General features: G+C 46.5%; 1 protein-coding gene across 1 annotated transcript in view; it reads left to right on the plus strand.

Annotated features, from left to right (window-relative positions):
* igsf21a (immunoglobin superfamily, member 21a) overlaps nucleotides 1–17,345 on the plus strand; it is a 364,267-nt gene that overhangs the window by 242,937 nt on the left and 103,985 nt on the right. Inside the window, exons 5-6 of the mRNA XM_070860200.1 lie at nucleotides 6,694–6,809; nucleotides 9,468–9,930. Of these exons, the coding sequence (XP_070716301.1) occupies nucleotides 6,694–6,809; nucleotides 9,468–9,930 (579 nt within the window). The remainder of the gene's footprint in view (nucleotides 1–6,693; nucleotides 6,810–9,467; nucleotides 9,931–17,345) is intronic.

Genomic DNA, 17,345 nt, shown 5'->3' on the forward strand with positions numbered 1-17,345 from the left:
ACAATATACATGAATGATTTAGATGATGGAATTGAGTGTAATATCTCCAAGTTTGCAGATGACACTAAACTGGGTGGCGGTGTGAGCCGTGAGGAGGATGCTAAGAGGCTGCAGGGTGACTTGGACAGGTTAGGTGAGTGGGCAAATGCATGGCAGATGCAGTATAATGTGGATAAATGTGAGGTCATCCTCTTTGGGGGCAAAAACACAAAGGCAGAATATTATCTGAATGGCGGCAGATTAGGAAAAGGGGAGGTGCAACGAGACCTGGGTGTCAGGATTCATCAGTCATTGAAAGTTGGCATGCAGTTACAGCAGGCGGTGAAGAAGGCAAATGGTATGTTGACCTTCATAGCTTGGGGATTTGAGTATAGGAGCAGGGAGATCTTACTGCAGTTATACAGGGCCTTGGTGAGACCTCACCTGGAATATTGTGTTTAGTTTTGGTCTCCTAATCTGAGGAAGGACGATCTTGCTATTGAGGAAGTGCAGCGCAGGTTCACCAGACTGAATCATCGGATGGCTGGATTGATATATGAGGAGAGACTGGATCAATTGGCCCTTTATACACTGGAGTTTAGAAGGATGAGAGGGGATCTCATAGAAACGCATAGGATTCTGACGGGACTGGACAGGTTAGATGCAGGAAGAATGTTCCCAATGTTGGGAAAGTCCAGAACCACGGGACACAGTCTTAGGATAAGAGGTAGGCCATTTAGGACTGAGATGAGGAGAAACTTCTTTACTCAGAGAGTTGTTAACCTGTGGAATTCCCTGCCGCAGAGAGTTGTTGATGTCAGTTCATTGCATATATTCAAGATTGAGTTGGATATGGCCCTTACGGCTAAAGGGATCAAGGGGTATGATGAGAAAGCAGGAAAGGGGTACTGAGGGAATGATCAGCCATGATCTTATTGAATGGTGGTGCCGGCTCGAAGGACCGAATGGCCTACTCCTGCACCTATTTTCTATGTTTCTATTCACCCCCATTGGAAATGTTATGGCTTGGTGATGCTGACTCCCACTGACCCAAAAATCTATTCACATACTGCATCCACAAATTTGGCCACCACCCCTCCTGAAATGAGCTTTCGAAAGATGTGACTAATACACAGTAATTCCTGAGTTGTATTCTGTGCAGTTGGGTTTATGTTGGAAGGCCTGCACCAGTGAAATGGCTGTTGAACTACTAGAGAAATGTGGAAGTGTCATTAACAGAGATAAATTGGGATTGGACAGATTTCTAGTGTTAGCAGTGGTGCTAGAGTGATGAAATATTGCTCCCAGCGGAAAGCACATGGGATTTCACAAGGAAGAACATTAATGTTAATTAACTGGGGGGAAAAAGTAGGTAGCAGACCTATCTGTAAAGTTTATTTTCTTTCTTTAAACTCTGTTCCTTCTCAGCACCCTTTCCTGCCTCCTTTACACTACAAGGCTGTCTCTGATAGCATTAGCAGTGTCAGAGAGCATCCTCCAATGTAAATGACCCAAAATTCTGCTATTGGACGTCCCAAAATCCACTTCTAATGGGAGATTCACAAGGTACCTCTGACCGGAACTGCTCCTGGCAGCATTTATAGACTGGTGCTGCCGGAGGGTCGAGTCTGCCATCTTGCACCTGGCTGCAGGCGAGCGGTTTCCACATTGTTCACTTCTACAGATCTCCCCAACCAAATCGGCAACATTGCAAAGATGGCTCTGCACTAATGTTACTTTCACAGCTTTGAAGAAGCTGTACAAATCTCACTTGCGCACTGTTTCCTCTTTGTTGCTGAAATGGGATGAATTGGACCATACCAGTGACCACTTTCATTGTGTGTCCCTCACCAATGTACAAATATACAAAGGCCACTGAGGCCTCTTTGAGCTCCTGGCAGACCAATTCCACCATTGTTGTGAAGATGAAATGGCTTGAAGTCCAGCCTACCACAGAATCTGCCCTCGTGCCTCAGGATTATGCCCGCACATCTATTTCAGTCATTTCTGACATTTCTGTCGAGCAAGGGAACACTATGGAAGCAAAAATATCTCAGCATTCATAGCAATAATGAAAAGCTTCTATTAAAATTATAGGGCTGATTGCAGTCCCCACACAATCTTCACGTGATGTCAAGAAGAAGCATTCTCCGGTAGTAGAGAGGAAAGTAGGCCTTCTGAGAACAGGGTTACATCAGTTGTGAGTTCCCATTAGTTCAGTTTCTTTTTAAGATAACAAATTTTGTAATACGTCAGAAGGTGAAGAAGAAGAATGGCCACTCAAGTGAGGTCGTGGCATTTGTGGCACGGTAGCCCAGCTTGAGACGGCACCTTCAGGAGTAGGGAGGAAACTTTCCACAGCAACCATCGTGGAGCTGTTCTGGAGCCCCCGTGAGTCTCTGGTGCGAGTGAGGGAGGTTGAGCACCCTTATAGGCCGGCAGATGGCAGAGACGTGAACATTGCCCAGCGAGGGCCCACCTGGCCATTTTCTGTCAGCCCGCGAAGGGAAGTGTATGACCTCCACTCGGTGCCTCCCGAGACATAATGGGGAGATGCAGGCCTCAGTGTCCAGCATCAATCCCGCCATCTCACTGCTCCGTAACTGCGTCAACGCCAACTGGAGCAACTAATTCCTTATCTCATTAATGGCATGACGAACATCACGTTAGTAAGGCAGCAGAAAAGTTTGGCTGGTTACAAGACCACAAAGGGACTGTGTCTGTATCAGTGTCACAACAAATTATCGTTGCACTGTAGGGCACCCATTAGTAAGATGAGTCGAACCCATACACCGCATATTAATGGAGGTCAGTATAGGGAAGCAGTAATTGGACGTGACATGCATTACCCTCTCTTTATCTTTTATTTCTCCTATACAATTATAAAACTTGTATTCAGATGTTGTTTCGGTTACTCTGATCTGGCTACAAATTGTTTCCACTTTAATGAAGGAGCTCGCTTGTAAAGATTCACGTTGTCCTTCTGGACAGGATGTCTCTTAATCCACTTTTCTTCCCTCCACGTTGACTGTGGCTGCAGTACAGGCTCCCCTTCCAATACCTCACCCAAGTAATCAGCCTTCATCTGTAAACTGGACAAGCAAATATCACCATGAAATATTACCATGCAGGGCATTGGAGACCCAGGGGCCGAAATTCAAGGTCTCAAAAAGACCTGTTACTGTCCGCTTGCGGCGGCCACGTTTCAGAATCCCGTGGCCGCCGCTTTGTGGTCAACGGGCCGACCCGACCCAAATTCAGGTTGGGGATTTTTTGGCCTGGACCCAATACCACCCGATGCTGATGACTGCCGCAAGTGCGCCATCAGAATGCGCAGCGCCGCTTTCCCTCACCTTAAAAATCCACCGGCTGAAATTTAGGTTGAAAACTCGATCCCCCGCCGCGCGATGCCCCCAACAGCTTTCTGTGTCGGTGCACCTTACCCCCAGTGAGTGCGGCCCGACAGCGCGGTAGGCCTTCAAGGGGAGGATCCACTGCCACGGCTGCCATGTAATAATTTTTGCCGGTCGACTTCCGGATCGGCCGGCAAGAGTGCCCACAGGTTCGGCCAGGCCGCCAACGGGCAGCCTGGCACCCCCTCTTGGATGCCAGGCTGCTGGCCTGGCTGAAACTCTCCGTGTCCCAGTGGCCGAAGATGAAAACTGACAGATTGCGGCTTGGTGCCTTTATTCATTAACCTATCAGATTAGCTTAGATTTTTTATCTGTTTTCACAGGAGGTGACATACTGTGAATTTTTTGCTGGGGGGCCAATGGCCAATGAAATTGGGCTTGAATGTTCTCAGCTTATTTTGTTTATGATAGTAGAAGGGAAATGTGCATCCCTCTTCATTGGGGGAAATTCAAACCATGGATTGTAGAGGAGAAGGTCCTAACTGATTCTATATAGATTCATACAGCACAGAAGGAGGCCATTTGGCCCATGGTGCCTGTGCGGGCTCTTTGAAAAAGCTATCCAATTAGTTCCACTGCCCTACTCTTCCCAATAGTCCTGCAGATATTTCCTTTTCAACTATATATCTAATTCCCTTTTGAAAGTTACTATTGAATCTGCTTCCACCAGTCTTTCAGGCAGTGCATTCCAGATCATAATAATTCACTGTGTAAAAACAATGTTTCATCTTCCCTCTTTTTTTTTTGTCAATTAGCTTAAATCTCGTCTGCTGGTTACCAACTCTCCAACCATTGGAAACAATTGCTGTCAATTTACACTGTCAAAACACATCATAATTTTTAACACCTCTATTAAACCTTCTCTGCTCTAAGGAGAACAATCCTAGCTTCTCTAATCTCTCCACATAACTGAAGGCCCTCATCCCTGGTACCATTCTCCTTTGCACCCTCTCCAGTAGAGTTGTGAATCTTTGGAATTCTCTGCCCCAAAGGGCTGTGGATGCTGAAGTCATTGAGAATATTCAAGGCTGAGATCGATAGATTTTTGGATTCCAGAGGAATTAAGAGATGTGGGGATAGGGCAGGAAAGTGGAGTTGAGGTCAAAGATCAGCCATGATCTTTTTGAACAGCGGAGCAGGCTCGAGAGGCCGTATGGCCTCCTCCTGTTCCTAATTCTTATGTTCCAAGGCCTTCACATCCTTCCTAAAGTGTGGTGCCCAGAATTGGACATAGTACTCCAGCTGAAGACTCACCAGTGGTTTAGCATAGCGTCCTTGCTTTTGTACTCTATGCCTCTATTTATAAAGCCAAAGATGCCTTATGTTTCTTTAACAGCCTTATCAACTTCTCTGCCATCTTCAGAGATTTGTGAATGTACAATTTGTGTACATTCAAGTCTCTTAACCAGGAGGATGAGATCTATATCCTGTCTGTCTGGGATGGGTCATAAATATAAACAAGATGATGTTCGAAAACACCAGCTGAGAGTCAGCCAGGGCCAGAAAAGCTTTTCAGGAACTGGTACATGAATAGCACAAACAGGGATAGACAGGCAGGGGAGGGGGAACTAGAGATTGTTTAGGCTATCTGAGCGGAGATGGACTGAATCTATCCTGTGATTTGTTTGGGCTCAAAAAGACCTTCAGGTAAATTCATCTTTTCTCTGTGATAGTATCAGGTGCTGCTCTGTTTGGGCAACACTGACCCGTTGACCTCCGGGACCTGGGTGAGGAAACTGCCTTTGGCTACTGGAATCTGTGTTCAAGCTGAGTCCGAAGAAATCTCAGGATGGGTTCAGTCCATCTCGGCTCAGAGACCATAATCAATCTCCAGTTTCCTACTCACGATCGCTATCCGATAACTCTTGCTGGAAAGTGCAGGTGTGTGGATGCGAGCTGAGGATAGGATCGGGCTCAGTGACGAGGCTCTCCATGGTCGAGTATGTTGCCAACACTGACTGTTTTAACAGAAAATGTGGTTAATTGGTGAGGCACTGGAGGGCTGGTGATGCAAGAGGAGCCATCATATCCCAGCATGCCGGTGCCTTCGAGAGAGATGGGGAGAAAACTAATGGGGAACTTTTTAAGACTAGATGCATGGCAAAGCTTTCAACTCTGAGATGTCTCACTGGCAGTGTATGCACCTGTGAGTATGTTCACAAGTTTGTAGAGATGTTGATAAAGGGGCATTTGTATAATTTGTGTTTTTTGGTGCCCTCAAAAAAAAACAAGGGGGCACCTGAAAAATGTTTGAAGTGTTTCCCCCCCCCCCTTTTTAATGAGGGGGCACTTGGATTAATTGTTTATGTATTTGTAATGAAAGAGTTGTAGAGCTATTGGTCAGGGGGCATTTGTATAATTTGTGTTTTTTGGTGCCCTCAAAAAAAACGTTTTTGAAGTGTGACCCCCCCCACCCTTTAATCAGGGGGCACTTGTTTAATGTTCACAACTAAAATAGTTGTAGAGCTGTTGAGTTTGATGATCACAAGATTCAATAAAACCCCAGCCAGTTGGGTTTGGGGGATTCACAACGAGGCAGATGGTTGTGAGCCTGGTGGATGAACTGGTAATGTGTAGTGTGATTGTTAAACCTTTGCTTTTAAGAACTAGTTGGTTTATTAGTAATGTGTTGCTATGAATTCTTAAGCAAAGAACCCACGAAGCAAATACATTACACTGGCTGTTGTCAGTCTGTTGCTCTAAAACAGTGTGAGGTAAAGAAAGACGTGCTCTCAATCGAATAGTGCCATAAGATCTTCAACACCCATCTGAAGAGGCAAGATCTTGGTTTAATGTCTTATCCGAAGTACAGCACCTCCAGCAATGCAGCATTCCTTCAGGACTAGAGTGCCAGCACAGATTAGATGCTTACATTCTGGAGTGGGGCTTGAACCCATGACCTTCTGACCCAGAGGCAAGAGTGTGAGTAACGGAGCCCAGTTGATATAGTCAGTTGATCGTGAAAAAAAGGTCAAAGTTGGTGGCCACCAATGAGGCAAATGATTTGGCATGTCTCTGTAAATTGATGAGTCACGTAGATTTAACCCATTTTTGCAAAGTTGCACTACTTTGGCAGCAAGTCACGTCCAGTGAGATTCACTACTGCAAAAACTACAATTATGGATTGAAAATTCAAAAGACAGTGAAAGCATCTATTGCTGAGCGATAGCAAATGGCACTCTGCAATAAGCCACTTTGCCCGGCAGTAGTCTTGCTGTGACATTACTTACTGAAATGAGCTGGCTCTGCTGTAATACAGTAAAATGCATTGACACCTCAAATGTTTTTTTATATCCTCCAGCACCCCCTTCCTCAATCTCAGTCATCGCAGCAGATGCGCCGGCAGCTTTCAGTCGTTACGAGGCTCAGAACTTCACGCTGGTTTGCATCGTTTCCGGAGGGAAGCCAGCTCCCACGGTACGTTTGTGGCATTAGAAAAAGGGGACTGCGATTTTATTAAGCTTTGATTTTTCTCCCTCACCCTCCGAGTCTGGCCCCTGCTATGCTACGCTCAGAAGCCAGGCTAGGGGTCACTCCAATGACTCTGCCATTGGTACGGTAGAGTCAGACAGTAGGAGATGTCTGAGAGTGCCTCTTAGAACAGCAGGAATGGCAGTGCGGCCTGTAACCACCCCACCATTAAGGGAGTGCCAAACCTGTGCTCCTTTCACTATGGTATACAAGATCTGAATTGCACTCAGAGGGGAAGTGCAAGGACAGAGCCACATCTGACCACTTCGTGGCAGTGCGCTGAAGGTCCTACTCTTGTGGCTTGCTATGCCTTCACAAGCCTTTGAAGTGTTCCTGCCCCCTAATGGATGAATTGGCAGAAGGGTTCATTTAATGCTTTAATGACCATCTATGTTTACAGGAAGCATAAAGAATGTGGTTACATCAAGCCATAAAAAGAGTGTTTCAATTCCCCTCCCCCTCACTCCTCCAAAATGGGTGGGAGACCTGACTGATAGAAATTCCCAGTGTCTCTTGTGGCAGTGCTAATGGTGTTGTGTTCCATCTATGGTTAGCCAGAAGGAAGGTAACATGCTTTTGGCTGAAGTACAACATCCTGATTTTTGCTGTACCTGCAGTCCCTCGATTTTTTGGGCTCCTCGCAACATAGAAACATAAAAACATAGAAAATAGGTGCAGGATTAGGCCATTCGGCTTTTCGAGCCTGCACCGCCATTCACTAAGATCATGGCTGATCATTCCCTCAGTACCCCTTTCCTGCTTTCTCTCCATACCCCTTGATCTCTTTAGCCATAAGGGCCATATCTAACTCCCTCTTGAATATATCCAATGAACTGGCATCAACAACTCTCTGCGGCAGGGAATTCCACAGGTTAACAACTCTCTGAGTGAAGAAGTTTCTCCTCATCTCAGTCCTAAATGGCCTACCCCTTATCCTAAGACTGTGTCCCCTGGTTCTGGACTTCCCCAACATCGGGAACATTCTATCCGCATCTAAGCTGTCCAGTCTCGTCAGAATCTTATACGTTTCTATGAGATCCCCTCTCATCCTTCTAAACTCCAGTGAATAAAGGCCCAGTTGATCCAGTCTCTCCTCATATATCAGTCCAGCCATCCATGGAATCCGTCTGGTGAACCTTCGCTGCACTCCCTCAATAGCAAGAACGTCATTCCTCAGATTAGGAGACAAAAACTGAACACACTATTCCAGGTGAGGCCTCACCAAGGCCCTGTACAATTGCATTAAGACCTCCCTGCTCCTATACTCAAATCCCCTAGCTATGAAGGCCAACATGCCATTTGCATTCTTCACCGCCTGCTGTACCTGCATGCCAACTTTCAATGACTGATGAACCATGACACCCAGGTCTCGTTGCACCTCCCCTTTTCCTAATCTGCCGCCATTCAGATTATATTCTGCCTTTGTGTTTTTGCCACCAAAGTGGATAACCTCACATTTATCCATATTATACTGCATCTGCCATGCATTTGCCCACTCACCTAACCTGTCCAAATCACCCTGCAGCCTCTTAGCATCCTCCTCACAGCTCACACCACCACCCAGTTTAGTGTCATCTGCAAACTTGGAGATATTACACTCAATTCCTTCATCTAAATCGTTAATGTATATTGTAAAGAGCTGGAGTCCCAGCACTGAGCCCTGAGGCACTCCACTGGTCACTGCCTGCCATTCTGAAAAGGACCCGACAATCCCGACTCTCTGCTTCCTGTCTGCCAACCAGTTCTCTATCCACATCAGTACATTACCCCCAATATCAAGTGCTTTGATTTTGCACACCAATCTCTTGTGCGGGACCTTGTCAAAAGCCTTTTGAAAGTCCAAATACACCACATCCACTGGTTCTCCTTTGTCCACTCTGCTATTTACATCCTCAAAAAATTCCAGAAGATTCGTCAAGCATGATTTCCCTTTCATAAATCCATGCTGACTTGGACTGATCCTATCACTGCTTTCCAAATGAGCTGCTATTTCATCCTTAATGATTGATTCCAACATTTTCCCCACTACTGATGTCAACCTTAGATATTTTATGGTCTTTTGCAATTCTTTCATCTCATTGCACCTAAAGCTCACCGACATGCAACAAACAATGAAATTCTGCAGAGGCAGGGACCAGATATCTCCCTGCACATACTTCCTCCTCTTTGGCACGCACATCACTCCAATTTCCCATTTTAGATGCCAGGTAAAGACTCCGACAGCACAGAAAGGGTTAAAAAAATAAGACAAATGGAACGGTCTGATCCAGAATTATGCCAGATCGCGCCAATCCAGAACATCTGGATAGAGAAGGGTCTGGAGGCTGTTATAAGACTGTTGGTCAGTTGGTTTGACCAATCAAAACGGAACAGCTTGTTGGGCTGAATGACCATTTTCTGTTCCTGAAATCTCTTGGTGTTGTATCCTGCCAATCTGTTTGCTGAAGGTTTTGACATTTCTTTGTGTTATGGGCAGGGAAGTGGAGTTGAGGCCAAGGTCAGATCAGCCATGATCTTATTGAATGGTGGAGCAGGCTCGAGGGGACAAATGGCCTCCTCCTGCTCCTATTTCTCATGTTCTTATGTTCTTTGTGTTCCCGGTAGGTGTATTTCAAGCGAGACGGTGAGCTGATTGAAGTTCTCCACGTGTCTCAGACCTCTCCAGATGCAGGCGTGAAAAAAGGCCGAGTCCCTCAGAATCTGATCAGCCGGGATATGGATGACACTAAGCTGCAGAAATCTTTGTCCTTGTTGGATTTTGAAGGCGGAGGCCGGCTCTTCACGGAGAGACCCTCCCCGAGCATCACTGAGAGCATCATTCCAGCAACCACTGAAGCAGAAAGAATCCCAGAGACAGTCATCAGCCGGGAGTTCCCGAGATGGATTTATCCCAGCGATCCAGAGTACCTGTTCCGACACACGCAGATCCCCGTCAGCGATGGGACTGTCGAAGTACGGGCCATGATCACTTGGACACTGAACCCTGACCTGGACAATAACGCCCTGTTCAGCTGCGAGGTGAAGCACCCAGCCCTGTCAATGCCAATGCAGTCTGAGGTGATACTGGGTAAGTCTGAGAAATTATTACTTCAACAATACAGGTTGCAGGACAATTTTATAGAGCCACAATGAGGGTAATGTCCTTTGGGACCAGCTTTTCCCAGTGACTTAGTAGGTTAAGGCAAGGCCGAGTGTAGTAAAAGAAATAACTTGCATTTATATAGCACCCTTTATGACCTCAGGATGTCCCAAAGCGCTTTACAACTAATGCAATACTTTTGAAGTGTAGTCACTGTTGTAATGTAGGAAATGCAGCCCAGATTACATGCTCAAGTCTCTGGAGCGGGGCTTGAACCCACAACCTTGTGAGTCAGAGATGAGAGTGTTACCCACTGAGCTACGACTGACACTGTCTGAGATTTAAAGGCCAGAACGTCCCGAGCGTGACCTCTGGCCTGTACTGAACTAGTTCATCCCAGCTGGGGGCAGGGGTTAGGGTGCGACAATTCACCTCAGCATCATTGGGAGGGGATAAATCAGCCAGAGTTATTTCACCACATCAAACAATAACTTGTTGCCTGCCTGTTCTGTCAACAAAAAGACTAGGGGTCAAAGTGGCATCCCAATGCAGCTTGCTTGATTTGTGCTTGTTCAATATTAGATGGGCCAAAGGTTGTCCAGGTAAGGTGAGACCTGGGGGGCGGGGGAATTGTGATTGCGGAGGGGAGGATCCCAGGAAGGCAGCGTCCCTGATTATTTGTGTGGATCCTGGAGGACCTCTCCTGATCCTCCTGGCCCCGGCAAAATTGATTGAAAACTTATCTTTTTGGATCCTCACTGGCGGTACCGTCAGTAAAACCGATCAGAGCGTACAGGCGCAAGCTCCTACCAATTTTGTCCTAAAATGGCAATCGGGGGTTTTTATGCATGTCATAGGACCCCAATTTGCATATTAAAAGGGGCCTACCACCGGAAAGCAGCAGACGTTTCAAGCGCCCAGCGTTAGGCCTCTGTAAAAATGTCGGGCAATGGAGCGTTGGCATTAGAGGATGGTAAGTCCACTGACCCCATTTTGAGGCCTTTACTGCCCTGTTAACATTGTAACATCCGTAACATTGCCCATCTCTTCCCCGTTTCAGCTCATCTGCTGCTGAAACCCTAATTCATGCCTTTGACTTCACTACTCGAACGCACTCCTGGCTGGCCTCCCACATTCTACCCTATGTAAACTTGAGGTCTTCCAAAACTCAGCAGCCCGTGTCCTAACTCGCACCAAAACCCACTCGCTGACCTACATTGGCTCCCGGTTAACACCTCGATTTCAAAATTCTCATCCTTGTTTACAAATCCCTGCATGGCCTCGTCCCTCCCTATCTCTGTAATCTCCTTCAGTCTCACAACCCCCCCGCCCCCCACAAGATGTCTGCGCGCCTCTAATTCTGCCCTCTTGAGCATCCCTGATTATAATCGCTCAACCATTGGGGCCTTCAGCTGCCTAGGCCCCAAACTCTGGAACTCCCTCCCTAAACCTCTCCGCCTCTCTACCTCTCTTTCCTCCTTTAAGACGCTCCTTAAAACTGACCTCTTTGAACGAGCTTTTGGTCATCTGCTGTAATTTCTTCTTATGCAGCTCGGTGTCAAATGTAGTTTTATCTTATGACACTCCTGTGAAGCGCCTTGGGATGTTTTACTACATTAAAGGCGCTATATAAATACAAGTTGTTGTTAATGCTGATTTTGGTGCATTAAAATCGACCTCCGTAACTTGGACAAGGTACCTCAGGCCTGCTGACCACCATGGAACCAAACGAGGACACGAGTTACTGAGGGTTACTGAGCGGTAGGGCTAAAGGAGCATTGATGAAATGGCTGCACGTCTTACACACCATCTGATTTTCTTTTCCATTGATGTCAATTGAATAGGAAATCGGGCCAGATGTAAAATGTGCTGCCAATTTGTTCCCGCCCATTTCCCGCTACCACCCAAGACCAATTTCACGCTCATTGTCCTAAGGAGAGGGCAGAACAATGAAAAAAAAATGATTCCTGCACTATGTCAAGATACGGTCGGGTTAGGAATTAAAATGGTGTCCTAAATAATAGGCCTGGTGGTACTACATGTTGCATCAGGGCACCAACATGGTGAGCAGGAGTTCACAATCACAGTCCACACCCCACTTCTGAGTCTCCGCTGTTACCACTATGCCAAGATGCCAGCTGGAGACTTAGGCATTTCTCATGGGAGAGAGGGAGATTCAAAGGGAGAATTGGCTTTGGGCCTCGTGATGCGTAGCATATTGGCCAGTTTCAGGAAGACTTTGTCAAAATTCTTGGAGCAGGTTTCTGCACATACCTCTTATACCATGTTGATAAGGTGACCCACCCACTGTGAGGGTGTGGCGGTCGGTGACATATTGCCTGCAACTGTACAAAGCAGCAAATCCCAAACTATCTATTCCCGCCATTGTTAGGTTTCCGTGCCATAATCTTCCATCCAGATGGCTGAGATCACCTGTGACACAAGCTGCTCTTCACCCACCATCACTGAGGCTCAATCACATTTACGTAGGATATACGGTACAGAAACAGGCCATTCGACCCAACCAGTCCATGCCGGCGTTTATGCTCCACTCGAGCCTCCTCCCGTCTTTCCTCATCTAACCCTCAGCACGACCCTCTATTCCCTTATCTAGCCTCCCCTTACTATTTTCTTCAACCACAACCCTGTGGTAGAGAGTTCCACATTCTCACCACTCTCTGGGTAAAGAAGTTTCTTCTGGATTCCCTATTTGATTTCTTCTGAATTCCCTATAACTGCTCAACCATTGGTGACCGTGCCTTCTGTTGCCTGGGCCCCAAGCTCTGGAACTTCCTGCCTAAACCTCTCTGCCTCGCTACCTCTCTTTCCTCCTCGTTATTTTGTTCTCCCTCCTCAGCTGCAACTGACTGCTGAACCATCTGTCAGATCCAGCTTGATCAATGATTAGGCTCTGGAGGGCATCGCACTTAACCAATTTGCCCTCCTAGGTGTTAGAGGTTGCAGGTTTTGGAGTTACTGTCGAAGAAGCTACACAGTATACACTGAAGCCATGGCATGCCAATGGTGGAGAGAATGGATGGTTAGGCTGGTGGATGGGCTGTCGATCAAGTGGACTGCTTTGTTCTGGATGGTGCTGAGCTTCTTGAGTATTGTTGGAGCTGCATCCATCCAGGCAAGTGGAGAGTATTCCATCACATTCCTGACTTGTGCCTTGGAGGTGGTGGAGAAGATTTGGAGAGTCAGGAAGTGAGTCACTTGCCACAGAATACCCAGCCTCTGACCTACTTTAGTAGCCACGGCATTTAGTGGCTGGTCCAGTTGAATTTCTGATCAATGATGATCCCTATGGGGTAAATCTTAGCCAAGTCCTCTCCTAATGTCTGCTTTTTAGCAGGGATCACTGGATAGCAAATAGAAATGTCAACCTTGGCTGATATATCACCTCCCAAGCCCATGGGTGCTGAGGCTCATTATAGTGCCCCAACCATTGGCTCAATTGAGACAAACTAACACAGCACAGGCCAGGGATTAAAGCTACAGCCTTCCTTCAGGACTACAATCAGCAGTGTATTTTCCAATGGAGCCCTACAGGAGCAGCTTCTATGTTGGGTGCATTAGGATATTGAACCTTCTCTTGTTAAACACACTTTAAATGGAAAAGGAAATTATTGTCCTCATTTTCCGCAACAATCCTTGCATTTTGTTTAAAGGTCTGCTGCAGTCAACAAACACATGTTTAATGATGTGATGGACACTTATTGCAAACCCAGGCCATGCACTGCATCACATCTTCCAATGTCTAATAATAATGTCATCATTTTATAGCCTGAGTTTTACAGGGTCATAAAAAGTAATTTTCAGGAATATGGTTCTGTGAATTGGGATCAGTTGTGTCTGTTGGCATCAATTGATGAGGTAGTAAATGTGAGCAGTAGATATTCCTCATTATATTACAGGGCCTCTTTGCCAATTGGGATGTATCTTGTGCGAGCTCTTGTGCTTAGCCCATCAATCAAACATTAGTAGATACTGCAAATCCCCTGGGAGGACAGATGCATCAACGTTAGCGTCCTCGATCAGGCCAACATTCCCAGCATCGAAGCACTGATCACACTCGACCAGTCCTGTTAGGCGGGCCACATTGTTTGCATACCCGACACAAGACTCCCAAAGCAAGCGCTCTACTCGGAACTCCTACACGGCAAACGAGCCCCAGGTGGGCAGAGGAAACGTTTCGAGGACACCCTGAAAGCCTCCTTGATAAAATGCAACATCCCCACCGACACCTGGGAGTCCCTGGCCAAAGACTGCCCTAAGTGGAGGAAGAGCATCCGGGAGGGCGCTGAGCACCTCGAGTCTCGTCGCCAAGAGCATGTAGAAAACAAGCGCAGGCAGCGGAAAGAGCAAGCGGCAAACCAGACTCCCCACCCACCCTTTCCTTCAACCAGTGTCTGTCCCACCTGTGACAGAGACTGTAATTCCCGTATTGGACTGCCGTCACCTAAGAATTCACTTTTAGAGTGGAAGCAAGTCTTCCTCGATTTCGAGGGATTGCCCATGATGATGATGATGATGATTATGATGAGTACGGGACCAAAGCAAAATATTGTAGAAATCTGAACTAAATACAGAAAATGCTGGAAACACTCAGCAGGTCAGGCAACATCTGTGGAGCGACAAACAGAATTAACGTTTCAGGTCGATGGCCTTTCATCAGAACTAGTACAGAGAGGTCACAGTTGAATCCATCCGTCTGTTCACTTTTACTTGTGGGACCCTATCTGGGGCTGAGGCTGGGTCCGGTTCAGAAAAACAAGCACTTGGAATTTCCTCTCTGGGTTTCCCGGATTGGCACCGCAACTTCAGCGGAAGATGGTCATAAACCCCAGCTAAACCATGTAAACATGATCTCCGTGATTTTACGCTGAAGTTACAGCGGCCGATCAGGAGGACTCCCGATGAAATTCCCAGCGTAAGTGTTTTCAGATGAGTTAGGAAGATCTTCAGAACAAACAGTGAGTGCCTGCCAGTGACAACAAGTGCCACTAGCTGAAGAAAATATCAAAATATTTGCGTCTGCATCCCGCCTTGTATTAAATTCCATTTTCCCATAATTTCCATCCTTGCTGACCTACACAGGCTTGGTCCACTAGAAGATGGAATTTAAAATCCTCGTCCTTATCGCCAAATCCCTCCATGGCTTCACCCCACCCTGCCTCTGCAACCTTCTCCAGCCTTTCTTCCTCTCCCACATCCTCTGACTCCGGACTCCAGTGCATTCTCCCCTTGCTTCTGCTCCATCTTTGGTGGCAGAGACTTCAGTTGCCTTGGCCCTACCTCTTTAAAAGTCTTCTCAACACCTATTTTCAACCAGGTTTTCAGTCATGTCGCTTAATCCTTCCAGAAGTGCTTGACACCCAGTCCTTTTCACCTCTGTGAAGTGCTGTGGGACATTTTCCAACATTAAAGGTGCTATACAAGTGCACGTTGCTGTTGCTGAAAGCAGCATGATTTAATCAGGAGAAAAACAGCTTCAAAATTGCTGGCTCCTGTAGCCTTAGTAACAGTCTCCCTGACAGGTCATTCATCTATCTGAACACTGCTACAGCAGAATGACTTGGATGGTTTTCTGTCCAGAAATAGGATTGCGGGTTACACGGATAAACTAGGGCAGAGATGATTGAATAATTTATGGTGCACCGAAGGGCATATTATTCAGGATATGCCAATATCATCCGAACAAAGTTCGTAGATTGGACTTCTTAAAAATGTTCCCAGTGTTTAATAATCTCCTTCAGGAAATTTAAATCAGTTATGAGGCCAAAACAATGCAATTGTACATAATCACCTCGAGGGAATGGACTCAATGAGCTGAATAGTCTGTTCACATTTCACGCTATGTTGGCTGCTGCTCACTCAACTTCACTTCCTGTCCCGTGCTAGCTGACATTGTAAATAGTTTCCTCTTCTCAGGCACTATCCCCCTCCCTTTCAAAATGATGTCATCACCACCTTCCTCAAAAATAACATCTCTGTCCTTGCAAACTACTTCTCCAAAGTCCTTGAATGTGTTGCTGCATCCCAAATCAGTGCCCTGTTTGAATCTCTCCAGCACCAAATCAGCCCTAACCAAAGTCATGAATTATATTTTCTGTGACTGTGACCATGGTGCACAATTCCTCTTTGAACTTTGAGATGGTTGATCTCAACCATCCTCCTTCAACAGCTCATCTCTGTTAGCTAACTCAATGGGACTCCCTTGCTTGGTTCCACTCTTGCCTATACAATAGTAATCACATCACTTGTTTCTTTTCCTGCCCCTGTACTGCTCCCTCAAGAGTCCATTGAGGATCTATCCTTGGGCCTCTTTACCATCTGCATGCTGCTCCTGGTGATGCCCTCTGCAGAGATGGGGTCAGCTTCCACATGTACACTGAAGAGACCCAGTTCTGCCTTTCCACCACCTCTCTTGACCCTGTGTTGTGAGACCACTTGTTTGATATGCAATCCTGAATGAGCCGCAATTTTCTACAGGTGATAATGGGAAGAGCAAAACCATCGTTTTTGTACCCGACCCGCCCTACAAAATTCATACTGTAGCCACACATTCCATCTGCCTCTCAGCCACTGTTTCAACCAAACTGTTCACAACTTTGTCCTATTCAACCCTGATCTGAGCTTCCCACCCCATGTCCTTTCCTTCACAAACACTGCCCAAATCCATCTCCGTAAAATCGCCGATCTCTACCCCAACCTCAACCCATCGGCCGATGAAACCTTCATCGTTTCCCTTGTTACCTTGAGACTTGACTGTTCCAAAGGCCTCTTGGCCAGCTTCTCATCTATCTTCCATAAACTTCAACTCATCTGTCATATCCTAACCTGCAACAAGCCCCATTCGCTCTTCGCCCCAATCTCATGGACCTAAACTGGCTCCCGGTTCTCCAACGTCTCAAATTTAAAATTATCATGCGCCTTTTTAAATCCTTCATAGCTTTGCCCCTCCCTATCTCTGTAACCTTCTCCAGCCCCACAATAACCCCCCCACCCCCAGCCCCCAGAATTTATATTCCTCTGGCTTTGGCCTCTCATGGATCTACCCTCCCTTCACCCCACCTTTGGTAACCATGCCTTCAACTGCAGAGGTCCCACACTCTGGAGTTCCATCTGGCTCTCCATCTCATTTCCGTGCTTTAAGGCTTGCCATAAGGCCCACCTCTTTGACTAGGCCTTTGGCTAGAACTTCTAATATCGATTTCCATGGCTCAGTGTCCATGTTTTGATTATGCCTCTCTGAACATGTTTCTGTGTTCGACACTATATAAATTCAATCCATTGGTGTTTTTTTACTTTCTTTGGTGATTCTGTAACAGTGATTAACATGTGGAGGCCCCTATATTTACATTATGAGCTGAGATAGGGTTCTGATCTCTCCGACTACC

The sequence above is a fragment of the Pristiophorus japonicus genome, chromosome 18, assembly GCF_044704955.1.
Source record: "Pristiophorus japonicus isolate sPriJap1 chromosome 18, sPriJap1.hap1, whole genome shotgun sequence".
Classification (NCBI taxonomy): domain Eukaryota; kingdom Metazoa; phylum Chordata; class Chondrichthyes; family Pristiophoridae; genus Pristiophorus; species Pristiophorus japonicus.